The 17,476-nt window shown below is 46.3% G+C and overlaps 1 protein-coding gene across 3 annotated transcripts in view; it reads left to right on the forward strand.

Moving 5' to 3' along the window:
• USP33 (ubiquitin specific peptidase 33) overlaps positions 1-17,476 on the forward strand; it is a 399,453-nt gene that overhangs the window by 269,606 nt on the left and 112,371 nt on the right. For all 3 annotated transcript variants that reach the window (XM_069232248.1, XM_069232249.1, XM_069232250.1), the window contains one exon: positions 1,146-1,315. In XM_069232248.1, coding sequence (XP_069088349.1) covers positions 1,146-1,315 — 170 coding nt within the window. The remainder of the gene's footprint in view (positions 1-1,145; positions 1,316-17,476) is intronic.

Consider the following 17,476-nt stretch of genomic DNA (forward strand, 5'->3'; position numbering starts at 1 on the left):
CTGAAATATTCGTTTTGCTTGTATCTGTTAGCCAGGTTTACGAGAATAATCGATTTGCATTTGCTGTAGCATATGGCAAAGCAACACCATCACAAAGGTTCTTTAATGAGGCTGCTGTCTCACCTGACCATCCAGCATGCATTTCACAATTTGAAATGTTTCTATTATATTAGATAAAGCTTGAACCTAGCTACATATATTTATCACAGCCAAATAGACATTTCTCTAGGATCAGAATTTTTCAGAATAGCCTCAGATTCATTCTAACTTTAACTTATTTACATTGTGGTGAGCATGGAAAATTTCCTTGGATTTTGGCTTTTCTGGACTGACATTGGACCACCCTGCACCACGTCAGAACTCGTTTTTGTAAGTGGGTGTCTCTGGTTACCAAGGAAGCATCCAAATGATCAGCTATCAAAATATAAATGGAAATGATTGAAGGCTCTTGTAAAGAAGCCATTTTGTGGTTCAATGGCATGGAAGGTATGAAAGAGGTGGGGCATTTGCAAGAATATGGAGAGAATTTATGGATGGATCCGGTATTAGGCAACTGCACCTGATCAAAAACAGCTTCCAGAGGAGAAAGGTAATGGGGGAGTTGAGTGTATAGAGATAACAATGTTATTATGTCAGTACAGATTACTGGCTTCTGTGCTGCAACAAAGCTTCAACTGATGGTGACTCATAGAATGTATGCATGCAATCCTGACAACTCGCACTGTGTCATCATGTGTCAAATAGTATCAGCTATCTTCACATGTCACCCGGTGAAGAGCCATCACAGCTCAGTGTAGTACAATATAATAGAGTGGATTGGCATTTCCTTTGTAGACACGCTACACAGGGATGTCTGTGTGTGTTTGTTTGGAGGGGGGCTGCCTGGGTAAACATACCTATCCAGTACACTTAAGATAATTTCAGATGCGTTTGTAGTGCTCAGCATAAAGCCCCTCCATGGACAGTAATACACTGAAGTCTCATGTGTCTGATATCAAGCTAAAACTCCTTTCAAGGATGTTGTATACTAAGTGCACAAAACAGTAAGCAAATTATTTTGTTTGGACTTTGTATTTATAGCTAGCAGGTGATGTTGCTTCTTATTTTACATTAAGAATTACTTTTGACTTTTGCTTGTTTCTCAGAAAGAGCAGTGAAGATGCTCAAAAGGAGAGGCGAAGAGTTTCCAGTCTCCTGACCATGATGGAGCCAAGCCTCCTGCAATTTTACATTTCTCGAGAATGGCTGAATAAGTTTAAGACTTTCGCAGAGCCAGGTCCCATTTCAAACAATGACTTTCTGTGCATGCATGGCGGTGAGTACCCCTTCCCTAATATTATTGAGTGGTTGTTGATTTGTTTTTAGGAAAGTGGTGAGTGAGGGTGAGGTTTCTTATTAATAATGTTTTTGTGTTTTTTAGAGTTTGAAAATGTGTTTATCTACATGTACCTTTTTGTTCGTCTGTACTCATGACAGTTTTGGAATTGTTTCCGGGTGTTGTTTGTAGACATATGTACATACATTGTCCACTTGGATCCTGATGACGGCAAACATTGTGGTATCCTGGCATGTATACCCTTCTGATATTTTCCCCAGTCTGTTGTTGATTGAGGTTCTTTGATATGAAGACGAAATTTCAGAAGCTGACTGGCTCAGGTCTGAATAGAGTATTACATTTGAGATTCATTGCATTTTACTTAGGTTTTGTAGGAAGCTGGCTCTGTATATTGTATACCAAAAAGAGGTTCCCCAGAGACTAAAGTAGATAATACTAATTCTCTGTAGTGTGGTTGAGCAGTAAGGCTTATCAGAGGGTATTGCAAAGCATTTGTTGTACACACACAGTCAAGAAGTGAGGCACACTCTCAATGACTAACTCCAGGCCTATATTTATTTATTTTGAAAAAATGTAATTTGTTACTTTATTTCTAGAACCAAAAGAATCTTGTTGCAGGTCATTTGCAAGTAAGTATCAAGCATACGCATCAAAGACACTTTGTTTAGATTTGGCAAATAAAACAGTTTACAGGCAAGTAACGCTTCTCACTTTCAAAAGTTGACAGTTCAATTTTCAGAACAGTCCTATGATGAGAAAAGTGTTAGTGTAGTTTTGAGGTAGGTACTCGACTTACATTTCCAGTCTCTGGGGGTTAAAATGTCCACTCTTTGGGGTTCAGAATGACCCCAAACATACACCACCAGCAACATGGGGCCGATCGGGTGCAGAGGTCAAAGTCGTGCGGGATTTATAATGGGATCCTAAGGAGACTAGGGGCACTCGGAAACAGATCTGCTGGCAGGTAAGTACCAGCGACTTCAGAGGGCAGACCTGGGGGGTTTAGATGAACACCTGGGGGCTGTAGGGTGTTCAGGTTAGCACCAAACACACACCCTCAGCGGCACAGGGGCGGCCAGGTGCAAACACTGCCTCGGGCTCCCATTCCTTTTCAGTAGGGGGACCACAGGGGTCACAAAGGTGCTGCAGGCTGGGTCCAGAGGGGTCGGTTCCGGGAAACCACAGGCTGGACAAGGAGGAGGGCCGCCTGCTAAGCATTACTGGACCATTGGTCAAATTCCCCAAAGCTCGGGGACTGCAGGCGTCGGGTATCGTCGTTTGTTTCTCTTGTGGTCTCGGGGGGGTTCCCTCTAGATTTAGTCTGCAGTCATCGTTGTGTTGACCAGGAGGGTGAAAACAAGGTCAGAGTCGCCTGGGGACCAGCTCTGGACAGCTAGGCCACCTGGGCTCGGGCTGTGGGAGTGGGGTCAGAGTGGGCTGAACTCGCGGATCCGGGGTGGTTCTGGAGTCCTTTAAGTTTCTTGTGAACAATGGCACTGTCCTCTGGAGTTCTTGGTCCTCTGGTGGGTGGGCAGACCTCTGGGGGTTTGGAGAGGTTGCTGGTCCTGCAGCATGTGTCGCCTTCTTGGAGCAGGGGTCTTTGAAGCTGCAGACAGGCCAGTAGGGCTGGGGCCAAGTCAGTTGTTATTCTTTCTTCTTGTTTCTTCTTGTTTAGGTAGCCAGGAGCCTAATGAGCTAGGTTCAGGGGAGCTCTTAAATCCTAGGCTTAGGGGTGTTACAGGGGTCAGGGTGCTGAGGCCAATGGCTTCTATCTCTCAGGGTGGCTACACCCTTCCTGTGCCCACTCCCTTTGGGGAGAGGGACACACCCTTAACCCTATTGGTCCCTGTCCTCCAAACCAAGACAGAGGATTCCGCTGTGAGTGTGTCACTTCATCTCTGGACACCTTAGGGGTGGTCACTACTCCCTGTTTTACATCATTTTACTGGCGGACTTGCTGCCAAAAGGGGAGTGGGGGGGGGGGGCGGGTTCTGGACTTTGTCCGGGGTGTGGGCATTCTCCACTAGCTGGAGTGCCCTGGGGCACTGTAACAGAAGGCCTGAGCCTTTGAGACTCCCAATTATTACAGTTCCTGTAGGTGGGAGGTGTGAAACCCTGGGAGGGATGTCGTGTTGACTTTAAGTTTTTCTCACCACCAACACACACAAGCTGCAATGTCAGTGTGCATGTGTTTGGTGAGGGTTCCCTTAGGGTGACACAATACATGCTGCAGCCCTTAGGGACCCTCCCTGGTCACAGGGCCCTTGGAACCAATGGTGCCTTTTCCAAGGGTCTGTGTGTCAGGGGTGTGGCTATTGTGGAAACAATAGTACATTTGTAGAGAAAGAACACTGGTGCTGGAGCCTGGCTAGCAGTATCACAGCCCACTCTGTCAAGTCAGCAACTATATCAGGCAAAAAGTGGGGGGTACCATGCCAAAAAGGGCCACGTTCTTACAGGTTTTATAGGAGTAATGGCCTAGGCTACTTGCAAAACTTGGGAGAGCACTACACCCCTCTCTGAGCCCTTCATTCCACTACTGTAAATCTTTTTAAACAACAGTTCAAATGGTTAAAGCCTGTACACGAGTTCCTTGAGGAACCAAAGAAAACAGAACTGCACCGGCTGACATTTGAATCAACATCTTGTCTAAGAAGGCAGAATGAAGAAAACTGAGTAGTAGTCCTTTCCTTGCATCTAGTTGTACTCTACCTGTGCCATTGTTTTCTCCAATTTCTAGCATGTCAGTAATAGTTCAGAGGTGATTATTTTGCACTCCACAAGAAATAACAAGTAGAGGAATTCCCCTCCCCAATACAGATGTGTATATTACTCCATTCCTTGAGCTGGGTGGGACACACTAGAGTAAGAGAAAGAGAGACTTCCCTTGTACACTTCAAAAGGGTGTTCTTGGATTCACTGATTGTAAAGAGTAGGGATGGGAGCCTGGGATGAATCTTCTGAAGCACATATCACTGTGGCTGACATCAAGGTGTGGACTCTAGCCACTCCCATGGCCTGTGTTATGGGACTGTCAGCTTCAGAATCCCTCCCACTCTAACAGACCCCTTTTCAATAAGAAGAAGAGGGAGAAAAGTGTACACTACAAAGAAGCAGAACCAGCAACATAAAACTTCAAAGACCAGACTCTATAAAATCACATAGATTTGGACCCTAAAATTTATCATCTGCCAAGCAGCCACATGGGCTGTTTTAGAAGGGTAAGCTCTGGAAAATTTCTGTCTGTGACACCAACTTGGGACCAGGCCCTGTTAGTTTCCCTGCTGGAGTACCAGTGCCCGCTTGCCAAAACCAGTGTGCCCTGTGAAGAAGAGCAGATCGTTGGAGGCAGCAAGTTCCAGTAGGGAGCACCACCAAAAGGAATCCCTGCACAGGGTGTAGGAGGCATCTGTGCACCGATCGGGTTGTTGCCCGTGTGCAGGAGTGATCCGCCCGACAACCCCTACCCCACCCCACCTCCCATGCTAGGAGAGTGCCACAGTGGACTGAGCTCTGCATTGAGTGTCCTGCCGGGAGGGGGCCAGTGTAGAAGTGACTCTGCCAACAGAGCGCCAAGACGTGTGTGAGCCATAGCGGCAATTTCGTTTGCCAGAAGGGGCCATCATGGTGTCAGTGATAGCACAGGAGACGTCTGCGACATGCCAGCAAGTACCACAGCAACCGTGTATGCCAGGGAGGGGTTTCTGGTACATAGTTTTGCCAAGTTCAGACTGTCGCCTGGGAAAGTTGAAGCTGGAACATGCAGGCTGAAATTGTGCATCGAGATGTGCCCCCTGACCGACCTCGTGGACTCAGGAGAACACCATGAGGATTTCCCTTCATCAGTGGACTCTGGTTGGAAGCACATACATCAGCCTCCAACCACCCTCTTTGTGGTTGAGAACTGAACTTACTGCACCGACAGAGGCTGAGAGTACCTCCGATTGTTGTTGAGGCTGGCAGTCATGCTCAGGCTAGCCTGCACCTGTTTGGTGCGGCTACATATAGTGCAAGCAGCCTGACTTCTCAGAATAAGGCCAGAGCTTGCAAGTGTCCGCGGCAGGGCACCCACTAAAATGCTGAACACTGGAGCAGCTAAGACTTCAAATGGGCCTTTCTGGCCCTGGTGAGCTCGCTGCTGAAGGTGCTCCAGCACCATAGACACTTCTGACTATTTTCTAAAGAGTCGAAGGGGACTCTTAAGTAAGGACTATTAGTGGGCATTCCCTCTATGAGGCCACCAGTGAATGGGGAATAACCCCGAACCCATTGTAAGGAAGAAGGTGGGACCGGGATTTGCCAGATAAATGATAGAACCCCGATGTAGGAAGTTGTCTCTGTATATACTATTTCAAAGTAAGAAATAGTGTGCACAGAGTCCAAGGGTTCCCCTTAGAGGTAAGATAGTGGCAAAATTAGATAATTCTAATGCTCTAATTTGTGGTAGTGTGGACGAGCAGTAGGCTTATCATGGTAGTGTTAAGCATTTGTTGTACACACTCAGGCAATAAATGAGGAACACACACTCAAAGACCTACTCCAGGCCAATAGGGTTTTATATAGAAAAATATATTTTCTTAGTTTATTTTAAGAACCACAGGTTCAAGATTTACATTTAATACTTTAAATGTAAGGTACTTCACTTAGATACTTTAGGAACTTTGAATGAAAACAATATCTTGTACAGTCTTTGTAAAAATGGCAATAAGCTATTTTAAAGTGGACACTGTGCAAAAATCAACAGTTCCTGGGGGAGATAAGTAAAGGTTAGTTTTGAAGGTAAGTAAAACACTTACAAGTCTCAGGTTTGGGGCATAGGCAGCCCACAATTAGGGGTTCAAGGTAACCCCAAAGTTACCACACTAGCAGCTCAGGCCCGGTCAAGTGCAGAGGTCAAAGAGGTGCCCAAAACACATAGGCGCCTATGGGGAACAGGGGTGCTCCGGTTCCAGTCTGCCAGCAGGTAAGTACTTGCGTCCTCGGGGGGCAGACCAGGGGGGTTTTGTAGAGCACCGGGGGGACACACGAGAAGGCACACAAAGTACACCCTCAGCGGCACAGGGGCGGCTGAGTGCAGTGAGCAAAGCAGGCGTCGGGTTTTGGATTGAACACAATGGAGGGACCCGGGGTTCACTCTAGCGTTGCAGACAGGCACGGGGGTTTCTCGGGACAGCCACCATCTGGGCCTGCTAGAGGGTCGCCTGGGGGTCGCATTTGCACTGAGGTTCGGTTCCTTCAGGTCCAGGGGGCTGCGGGTGCGGGGTTGGTTCCAGTCGTCTGGTCCCTTGTTACAGGCAGTCGTGGTCAGGGAGAGCCTCTGGATTCTCTCTGCAGGTGTCGCTGTGGGGGCTCAAGGGGGTCATCTCTGGTTACTCACGGGCTCGCAGTCACCTGGGAGTCCTCCCTGAGGTGTTTGTTTTCTGCAGGTCGAGCTGGGGGCGTTGGGTGCCGAGTGTGAAGTCTCACGCTTCCGGCGGGAAACGTGTAGTCTCTGAAAGTTGCTTCTTTGTTGCAAAGAAGTTGCAGGTTTTGAACAGGGGCCTCTGTTCACGGGAGTTTCTTGTTCCTGTAGTCCAGGGCAGTCATCTGAGGCTTCAGAGGTCGCTGGTCCCTGTCGGATGCGTCGCTGGAGCAGGTTTTCGAAGTTGGAGACAGGCCGGTAGGGCTGGGGCCAAATCAGTTGTCGTCTTCCTCCTTCTCTGCAGGCTTGTAGGTCAGCAGTCCTCCTTCTTTCTTCAGGTTGCAGGAATCTGATTTCCTTGGATCTGGGGAGCCCCTAAATACTGAATTTAGGGGGGTGTTTAGGTCGGGGAGGGCAGTAGCCAATGGCTACTGTCCTTGAGGGTGGCTACACCCTCTTTGTGCCTCCTCCCAGTGGAGTGGGGGGCACATCCCTAATCCTGTTGGGGGAATCCTCCAAATTCAAGATGGAGGATTTCTCAAGGCAGGGGTCCCCTCAGCTCAGGACACCTTAGGGGCTGTCCTGACTGGTGGGTGACTCCTTCTTGTTTTTCTCATTATCTCCTCCAGCCTTGCTGCCAAAAGTGGGGGCAGTGGGCCGAGGGGAGGGCATCCCCACTAGCTGGGATGCCCTGGGGTGCTGTAACAAAAGAGGTGAGCCTTTGAGGCTCAATGCCAGGTGTTACAGTTCCTGCAGGGGGAGGTGAGAAGCACCTCCACCCAGTACAGGCTTTGTTCCTGGCCACAGAGTGACAAAGGCACTCTCCCCAGGTGGCCAGAAACATGTCTGGTGTGTGGCAGGCTGGCAGGAACTGGTCAGCCTACACTAGAATTTGGGTATGTTTTCAGGGGGCATCTCTAAGATGCCCTCTGTGTGTATTTTACAATAACTTGCACACTGGCTCAGAGTGCATTTATTGTGCTGAGAAGTTTGAAACCAAACTTCCCAGTTTTCAGTGTAGCCATTATGGAACTGTGGAGTTTGTGTTTGACAAACCTCCAGACCATATACTCTTATGGCTACCCTGTACTTACAGTGTCTAAGGTTTTGCTTAGACACTGTAGGGGCATAGTGCTCATGCACATATGCCCTCACCTGTGGTATAGTGCACACTGCCTTAGGGCTGTAAGGCCTGCTAGAGGGGTGTCTTACCTATGCCACAGGAAGTGTTAGGTTGGCATGGCACTCTGAGGGGGAGTGCCATGTCGACTTAGTCATTTTCTCCCCACCAGTACACACAAGCTGTGAAGCAATGTGCATGTGCTGAGTGAGGGGTCCCTAGGGTGGCATAAGACATGCTGCAGCCCTTAGAGACCTTCCCTGGCATCAGGGCCCTTGGCACCAGGGGTACTAGTTACAAGGGACTTACCTGAGTGCCAGGGTTGTGCCAGTTGTGGAGACAAAAGTACAGTTTAGGGAAAGAACACTGGTGCTGGGGCCTGGTTAGCAGGGTCCCAGCACACTTTCAAATCATAACTTAGCATCAGCAAAGGCAAAAAGTTAGGGGGTAACCATGCCAAGGAGGCATTTTCTTACAGTGCGCATGGGCATCGACTCCCTTGTTGTCTCTGGATTGTTTTCTTCCCACCATTGGGTTTGGACGGGTTCCCTCTGGCTCCGGGGCTTTTGATTTGGAAATTCTCTGATCTCTCAAACTTTTCTCATACCGTTGGTATTGTTTTAAATGTGGTTTCTTTCTGCACTCGATCCAATAGTACCGTTGAGATCAGGGAAACGCCCTTTCGGGCGCTCGCACCCTGTTTGGGCCTGGTTTGCCCTACTGCGCCATAAACTAATGGATCGGACTCCATTCCGATTCTGTCCTCGGTGGCAGGCCAAATTTCGATCGAAGAAAACGTTACGCGATCGAAGGGCAAGAAGACTGGAGGTGGCGTCTAAAGTCACAGAGTCCACCACTGACACCCTCAAAGAGGAGCAGGCACAAACGGCAGTTTCGATCGCTGACTCTGAGCATGGTTCAGACAATGATGACAGCCAGCCAATAGCAGCAGCGCAGTACATGCTTACACCTGCCCAACACTTGCTTTTAGGAAACCAGGCAAGGCCTTGGGTGCATCACTGCTGTCAAGCCATGATTCCACCTGAAAATCAATTAATCGTTGGCCGAACCTTGGGTTCGGTGCCGAAAAAAGCGAAAATACTCCATCAACAGGTTACTACGCCTGTTTCGGTGTCTGGGTCGAGCCGAAAAATACAAGACTCAACCTCCGAACCGAGTCAACGCCCAATATCATCGGATCCGAAAAGAGTACGCTCTGCTTTGGAGCCAAAACCTCAGCTAACAGCTTTGGACCCAAAACATCTTGGTCTATCTTCGGAGCCGAAAAAAGTATTGTATACAGAGAAGACAAGACTTTCGGCTCAAATGAGGGATGTGCCCAAAACATTTACTGAACATTCCTTTAAGGGCATAAAACATACCTTTGAACATCAAATGGAGGAATCTGACATTCAACCCATTTTGGAGGTTATGGACAGCAAGCAAAGGAGAATCCAAATCCAGAAAGAGACTGGAAAAAGTATTACTTCTCCACCTACCCAGACTAAAAGAAAGTTAGCATTTCAGGAGACGCTTGGTACTGCCCCACCACCGGCAAAAATTTACAAACAGAAGGAAAAGCCTAAACATCTTGAGCTTTCTCCACCACATTCACCTCAACTTTCTTTTTCACCACAATGTCTCACTACACCACCACCTTCATCATCACACTCTCACACTTACTCACAAGAAGAAGAAAGGGGTGATTCCAGTTACAGTTGTAGACCCATGGGACATGTATGATTCGGATCCTATCCCATCTAACGATCCCGACCTCTATCACAGGCCAATCAAATGTACAGAGTAAGATTTGTCAGGAAACTATTGGGAATGATGACATCATGTATAGCAATAGTGCCAAATGCACGTCTAAACATGAGACCACTGCAACAGTGTCTCTCACAACAATGGTCTCAGGCACTGGGTCACCCACACTATCTAGTGTTGTTCGACTGCCAAACTTACAATTCTCTGCAATGGTGGAATCACAACAACTTAGGAAAAGGGAAGCCATTTCAGGACCATGAGCCACAGACCATAATCACAACAGATGCGTCAATGACAGGTTGGGGAGCTCATCTCAACAATCTGACAATACAAGGGGAATGGGACTCAATACAGCAAACTTACCACATAAGTCACTTGGAATTTCTAGCAGTGTTCTTAGCCATCAAAGCATTCCATCCACAGATCATACACAAAATAGTCTTAAATAAGGACAGACAACATGACAACTATCTATTATCTGAAAAAACGGGGGTGGGGGGCACTCATCCCAATTGTCTCTTCTGGCACCAACAATATGGAAGTGGGCAATTCACAATCACATTCACCTGCTAGCCGAATACATCCCAGGGATACACAACCAGCTAGCAGACCTTCTAAGCAGGACACAGCAACAAATACACAAATGGTAGATTCACCAACAAGTAATTCAACATTATGTTAAAATGTGGGGAACACCAAACATAGACCTTTTTGCAACAATTGAAAACGCAAAATACCAAAATTTCGCATCCAGAGACCCACACTCTCAATCCAAGGGCAGTGCTCTATGGATCAGCTGGTCAGGGATATTTGCTTACACTCCCCCCCCCCCCCCCCCTTCCTGTTCATTCCATTTCTGGTCAAAAAGATGCATCACACTTCCCTCAATATGATGCCCAGGTGGGCATGTCAACACTGGTACACAACACTGTTGGATCCCTCAGTAGTACCACATCAAAAGCTTCCAAACAGGCCAGATTTGTTAACTCAAAACAGAGGTCAAATCAGGTATCGCAATCTCAGTGTGCTCAACTTCGTGATTTGGCTCCTGAGGTCATAGAATTTGGATATCTACAGCTTCCATTAGAATGTATGGATATTCTAAAACAAGCATGTAAACCGGCAACCAGGCAGTGCTACGCAAATAAATGGAAAAGTTTTTTTGTTACTGCCATTGATCCACTTAAAGCATCAGTGCAGGATTTTGTGTGTTATTTGCTTTATTTACAAAAAGCAAATCTTGCCTATTCGTCTATTAAAATTAATTTAATAGCAATATCAGCCTATCTACAAAACAGACCACACACCTCTCTGTTGAGAGTTCCTGTCATTAAAACATTCATGGAAGGGATTAAACAAATTATTCCATCTAGAGTTCCACCAGCTCCTGCATGGAATCCTAATATTGTGCTCACAACCCTTCACTCTTGCGCTATTCAGTTTCTAGGTTTCTTTTTTGGTAGCAGTTACTTCCTTAAGAAGACTAAGTGAAACTCAAGCATTTACTTTAGAAGAACCTTTCTTCCAAGTACACAAACACAAAGTAGTTTTTACCTAAAGTTGTTTCACTTTTTCATATTAATCAGTCAGTCGAATTGCCAGTCTTCTTTCCACAGCCATATTCTACTGCTGAAAGAGCTCTCCACACTCTTGATCTCAAAAGAGCTCCAGTGTATTATGTAGACAGAACGAAAGACTTAAAAAAAAAATATACACCTTTATGTTGCTTTCCAACAACCTTATAAAGGTAATCCTATTTCAAAACAAGGATTAGCTAGATGGATTGTAAAGTGTATTCAAAGCTGCTATCTCAAGGCAAACCGGCATCTATTAGTAACTACAAAAGCACATTCCACTAGAAAAAAGGGTGCCTCTATGGCATTCTTAGGGAATATACCAATGGCAGACATATTCAAAGCAGCCACATGGTCCACACCACACACGTTCACTAAACATCACTGTGTGGATGTGTTATCTCAACAACAAGCGAATGTTGGTCATGCAGTACAAAAAACACTATTTCAAACTGCTTCAACTCCTACGGGCTAACCACCGCTTACTTGGGAGGAGAACTGCTTTTCAGTCTATGCACAGCATGTGTATCTGCAGCTACACATGCCATTGAATGGAAAATGTCACTTACCCAGTGTACATCTGTTTGTGGCATGTGGTGCTACAGATTCACATGCGCCCTCACTCCTCCCTTCTGTGTAGTACTTAATCATGTAAATATGTATGATCGATGGCATGTGTAGCTGCAGATACACATGCTTTGCATTATACTTCTGCCATCTAGTGTTGGGCTCGGAGTGTTACAAGTTGTTTTTCTTCCAGAAGTGTTTTCGAGTCATGAGATCGAGTGACTCCTCCTCTTCGGTTCCATTGCACCTGGGCATCGACTCCATGTTAGATTGTTTTCTTTCTGCCGTCAGGTTCGGCCGCGTTTCCTTTCGACCCGAAAGTTTGATCCGGAAATTTTTTTAAACGCTTTATTTTCATCTGTATTGTATCATCGGGTTTACATCTTCCATCGACACATCGGTACCGTCGGAGAAGACAACTCTAGTCGTCCTTTGGGGCGCGCGCCCCCAACTCGGGCCGCCCGCGTGGAAGCCTCATGGATCGGACTCCATTCCGGTTCTGTCCTCAGTGCCACGCAAAATATCCTTATACAGACCAACATCTCATCTGTAATCTTTGCCTTTCCCCAGATCATCGGGAAGAAAATTGTGAGGCCTGCCGATCCTTCCGTTTCAAAATGACTCTTCCAGACAGGAGGGCACGAAGACTCGAGATGGCTTCCAGAAGCTCCGAACATCTCGACGTGGAGGAGGAAGAAATCATACAGACAGCAGTCTGCGTTCGAGGTTCCTACTCCGAACAGGAATCTGAGGAAGACAGACCGGTCACGGCAGGACAACATGTGAGTACGCCTGCACCTGTACCATCACAAAGACAGAAACATAAGGTCTTGGGTACGCTACTGCCGGAAGGCCATGGCTCGGCCCGAAAAAAGACTACCAGTGACCATACTACCAGTTCGGCGCCGAAAAAGGCCACTCCACCAAAACCATCGGAGGCAATAAAAAGCTCTGTGTCCGACTCGAGCAAACACCATCTTTTGGAGTCAAATTCGGAAATCCCTTTCGGAGCCGAGAACATCCACTGCACCATCTTTTTCGATACCGAAAAATCCGGCTTCAGAGCCGAAAAGGGCAGGGTACACAGAGGAGCATGGACTTTCAAAGAAACTAAAAGAAAGCCACAAAACCTCTGAAGAGGAGTCTCAAGTACAGCCAATACTTTAAGTAATTGGACGAAAGGCAAGCCAGGATTCATATACACAAAGAAACAGGCAGAATCCTAACAGCACCTACTTTGAAACCTAAGATAAAGCTAGCCTTTTAGGAGGAATTGGACCGAGAATTGAGAAATTGCGCAAAGATTCAGACACCGCAAAAGCAATGGGTGCACTATACTCCGCACTATACAGGAGATTTTTTCGGAAACCTCAGTTTAGAGGTGGATTTAGAACACAAACAGCAGAGGCATCCACATCGCAGGCAAAACCAGCCTACCAACCACAATACCAACAAGGTGGGTTTAGGGGCACATATGGGGGCAGTATCCCAGAAATAGAGGGAAATTTCAAACCTCTAAACAAACTCCACAGCACCCTAAGCAGTGACTTGTCTTATCCCCTTCCACTCCACACCTCTCCTGTGGGGGAAGACTACAACAGTTCCACACAAATTGGCAAAACATTACCACAGACAATTGGGTACTATCAATTATCCACAATGGCTATTGCCTAGAATTGATAAAAACTCCCCCAATTATTCCACCAAAGTCACACAAACTATCCACAGAACACATCAATCTGTTACAGGAAGAAGTCAAATCTCTATTACTCAAACAAGCAATAGAACTCGTGCCACAAGCTCAAACAGGGACAGGAGTTTATTCACTATATTTCCTGATTCCCAAAAAGATGGCACCCTCAGACCAATATTTGATCTCAGAACCCTCAATCTTTACATCCTGTCAGAACATTTTCACATGGTAACTCTTCAATATGTTGTCCCACTACTCCAAAAACACGACTTCATGGCAACATTAGACCTCAAGGATGCATATTTTCATATACCCATCCATCCTGCACACAGAAAATATCTCTGGTTTGTCATTCAAGGAAAGCCCTATCAGTTCAAAGTGTTACCCTTCGGGATAACAGCAGTTCCAAGGGTATTCACAAAGTGCCTAGCGGTAGTCACAGCCTATCTAAGAAGACAACATAAACATGACTTTCCATCTGTAGACGATTGGCTAATAAAATCAAACAATCATACGCAGTCCCAAAACCATACTCATTATGTAATACAAACCCTGCACACGCTAGGATTCTCAATAAATTACTAAAAGTCGCATCTACATCCTGCACAAATACAACAGTATTTGGGTGCAATACTAAATACTCAAAAAGAGCTAGCATGTCCAAATATGGAAAGAATACAAGCATTCCAAAATATAATCACACAGATATAGACAAATCAACGGGACACCGTCCGATTTGTCATGAAGATTTTAGGAATGATGGCATCATGTATTGCAATTGTTCCACACGCAAGACTAAACATGCGGCCCTTATAACAGTGCCTTGCACAACAATGGTCACAGGCACATGGTTAACTTCAAGATCTAGTGTTGATAGACCGCCAAACATGCATGTCCCTTCAGTGGTGGAACTCCACAAATATAAACAAAGGGTGGCCATTTCAAGACCCTGTGCCTCAGACCACAATTACAACAGATGCATCAATGATTGGTTGGGGAGCTCACCTCAACAGTCACAACATTCAAGGACAATGGGATGCCAAACACAAACAGCTACACATAAATCACTTAGAGTTGTTAGCGAGCTTCCGAGCACTCAACGCTTTTCAGGCTTTTCTCACACAGAAAAATGCACTTATCAAAACAGACAACATGACAACCATGTATTACATAAACAAACAAAGAGGGACACATTCGTCCCAACTCTCCCTTCTAGCCCAGAAAATGTGGAAATGGGCAATCCACAACCAAATTCACCTGTTAGCACAATACATTCCAGGGATACACAACCAATTGGCAGATGTTCTCAGTAGAAATCACCAACAAACACACGAGTGGGAGATTCACCCTCAAGTACTTCAAAAATACTTTCAACAATGGGGAACACCAAACATAGATCTGTTCGCCACATCGAAAACGCAAAATGCCAAAACTTGCCATCCAGACACCCATATCCCCCTATCCAATGGCAATGCTCTATGGATCAGTTGGTCAAGGATGTTTGCTTACGCTTTTCCCCCTCTCCCACTTATTCCGTTGCTGGTCAACAAATTGCATCAAAGCTCACTAAATATGATGCTCATAGCACCAACGTGGGCCCGTCAGGTGTGGTACACAACATTGTTAGACCTGTCAGTAGTACCACGCTCCAAACTCCCAGACAGACCACACCTGTTGACACAAAACAAAGGACAAATCAGGCACCCAAATCCCAAAACACTCAATCTAGCGATTTGACTCCTGAGGTCATAGTTTGGATATTTACAACTACCATCAGAATGTATGGAAGTTATTAAACAAGCAAGAAAACCCACTACTAGTCAGTGCTAAGCTAACAAATAGAAAAGATTTGTATATTACTGTCAGTCTAAACAGATTGCCCCTCTTACAGCATCAATACAGGATATTGTATGCTATTTACTTCATTTACAAAAATCTAATTTAGCATCCTCTTCCATAAAAATACATCTTACTGCAATTTCAGCATATTTACAAAATACACAGCACAGCTCCTTATTTAGAGTCCCTGTTATAAAGCTTTCATGGAAGGCTTAAAATGCATCATTCCACAGAGGACACCTCCAGTTCCCTCTTGGAATTTAAAAATAGTGCTTACGGGACTTATAGGCCCATCATTTGAACCCATGCACTCATGTCAAATGCAATTCTTAAAATGGAAGGTTGCCTTCCTAGTCACAATTACGTCTTTGCGAAGAGTCAGTGAAATTCAACCCTTCACTATTGAACAACCGTTCATACAAGTACACAAACATAAAGTTGTACGAAGAACAAATCCCAAATTTTTGCCAAAAGTCGTCTCGCCTTTTCCTATAATTCAAACAGTGGAGCTACCGGTCTTCTTCCCACAGCCAGATTCTGTGGCAGAAAGAGCCCTACATACATTAGACATTAAAAGAGCTCTAATGTACTATATAGACAGAACAAAACCATTCAGAAAAACTAAACAACCGTTTGTAGCTTTTCAAAAACCTCATACAGGTAACCCCATGTCAAAACAAGGATTAGCAAGATGGATTGTAAGATGCATCCAAACCTGCTACATTAAAGCCAAAAGAGAACTCTTAGTGTAAAGAAATGGCTCCCTGTTGCAGTTACCCCCCACTTTTTGCCTGATACTGATGCTGACTTGACTGAGAAGTGTGCTGGGACCCTGCTAACCAGGCCCCAGCACCAGTGTTCCTTCACCTAAAATGTACCATTGTATCCACAATTGGCACACCCTGGCATTCAGATAAGTCCCTTGTAACTGGTACTTCTAGTACCAAGGGCCCTGATGCCAAGAAAGGTCTCTAAGGGTCGCAGCATGTCTTATGCCACCCTAGAGACCCCTCACTCAGCACAGACACACTGCTTACAAGCCTGTGTGTGCTAGTGAGAACAAAATGAGTAAGACGACATGGCACTCCCCTCAGGGTGCCATGCCAGCCTCTCACTGCCTATGCAGTATAGGTAAGACACCCCTCTAGCAGGCCTTACAGCCCTAAGGCAGGGTGCACTATACCATAGGTGAGGGTACCAGTGCATGAGCACTGTGCCCCTACAGTGTCTAAACAAAACCTTAGACATTGTAAGTGCAGAGTAGCCATAAGAGTATATGGTCTGGGAGTCTGTTTTACACGAACTCCACAGCACCATAATGGCTACACTGAAAACTGGGAAGTTTGGTATCAAACTTCTCAGCACAATAAATGCACACTGATGCCAGTGTACATTTTATTGTAAAATACACCACAGAGGGCACCTTAGAGGTGCCCCCTGAAACTTAACCGACTATCTGTGTAGGCTGACTAGTTTTAGCAGCCTGCCACAAACCGAGACATGTTGCTGGCCCCATGGGGAGAGTGCCTTTGTCACTCTGAGGCCAGTAACAAAGCCTGCACTGGGTGGAGATGCTAACACCTCCCCCAGGCAGGAATTGTCACACCTGGCGGTGAGCCTCAAAGGCTCACCTCCTTTGTGCCAACCCAGCAGGACACTCCAGCTAGTGGAGTTGCCCGCCCCCTCCGGCCAGGCCCCACTTTTGGCGGCAAGGCCGGAGAAAATAATGAGAAAAACAAGGAGGAGTCACTGGCCAGTCAGGACAGCCCCTAAGGTGTCCTGAGCTGAAGTGACACTAACTTTTAGAAATCCTCCATCTTGCAGATGGAGGATTCCCCCAATAGGGTTAGGATTGTGACCCCCTCCCCTTGGGAGGAGGCACAAAGAGGGTGTACCCACCCTCAGGGCTAGTAGCCATTGGCTACTAACCCCCCAGACCTAAACACGCCCTTAAATTTAGTATTTAAGGGCTACCCTGAACCCTAGAAAATTAGATTCCTGCAACTACAAGAAGAAGGACTGCCTAGCTGAAAACCCCTGCAGAGGAAGACCAGAAGACGACAACTGCCTTGGCTCCAGAAACTCACCGGCCTGTCTCCTGCCTTCCAAAGATCCTGCTCCAGCGACGCTTTCCAAAGGGACCAGCGACCTCGACATCCTCTGAGGACTGCCCCTGCTT

The sequence above is a fragment of the Pleurodeles waltl genome, chromosome 4_2 (assembly GCF_031143425.1).
Source record: "Pleurodeles waltl isolate 20211129_DDA chromosome 4_2, aPleWal1.hap1.20221129, whole genome shotgun sequence".
NCBI classification, from domain to species: Eukaryota; Metazoa; Chordata; class Amphibia; order Caudata; family Salamandridae; genus Pleurodeles; species Pleurodeles waltl.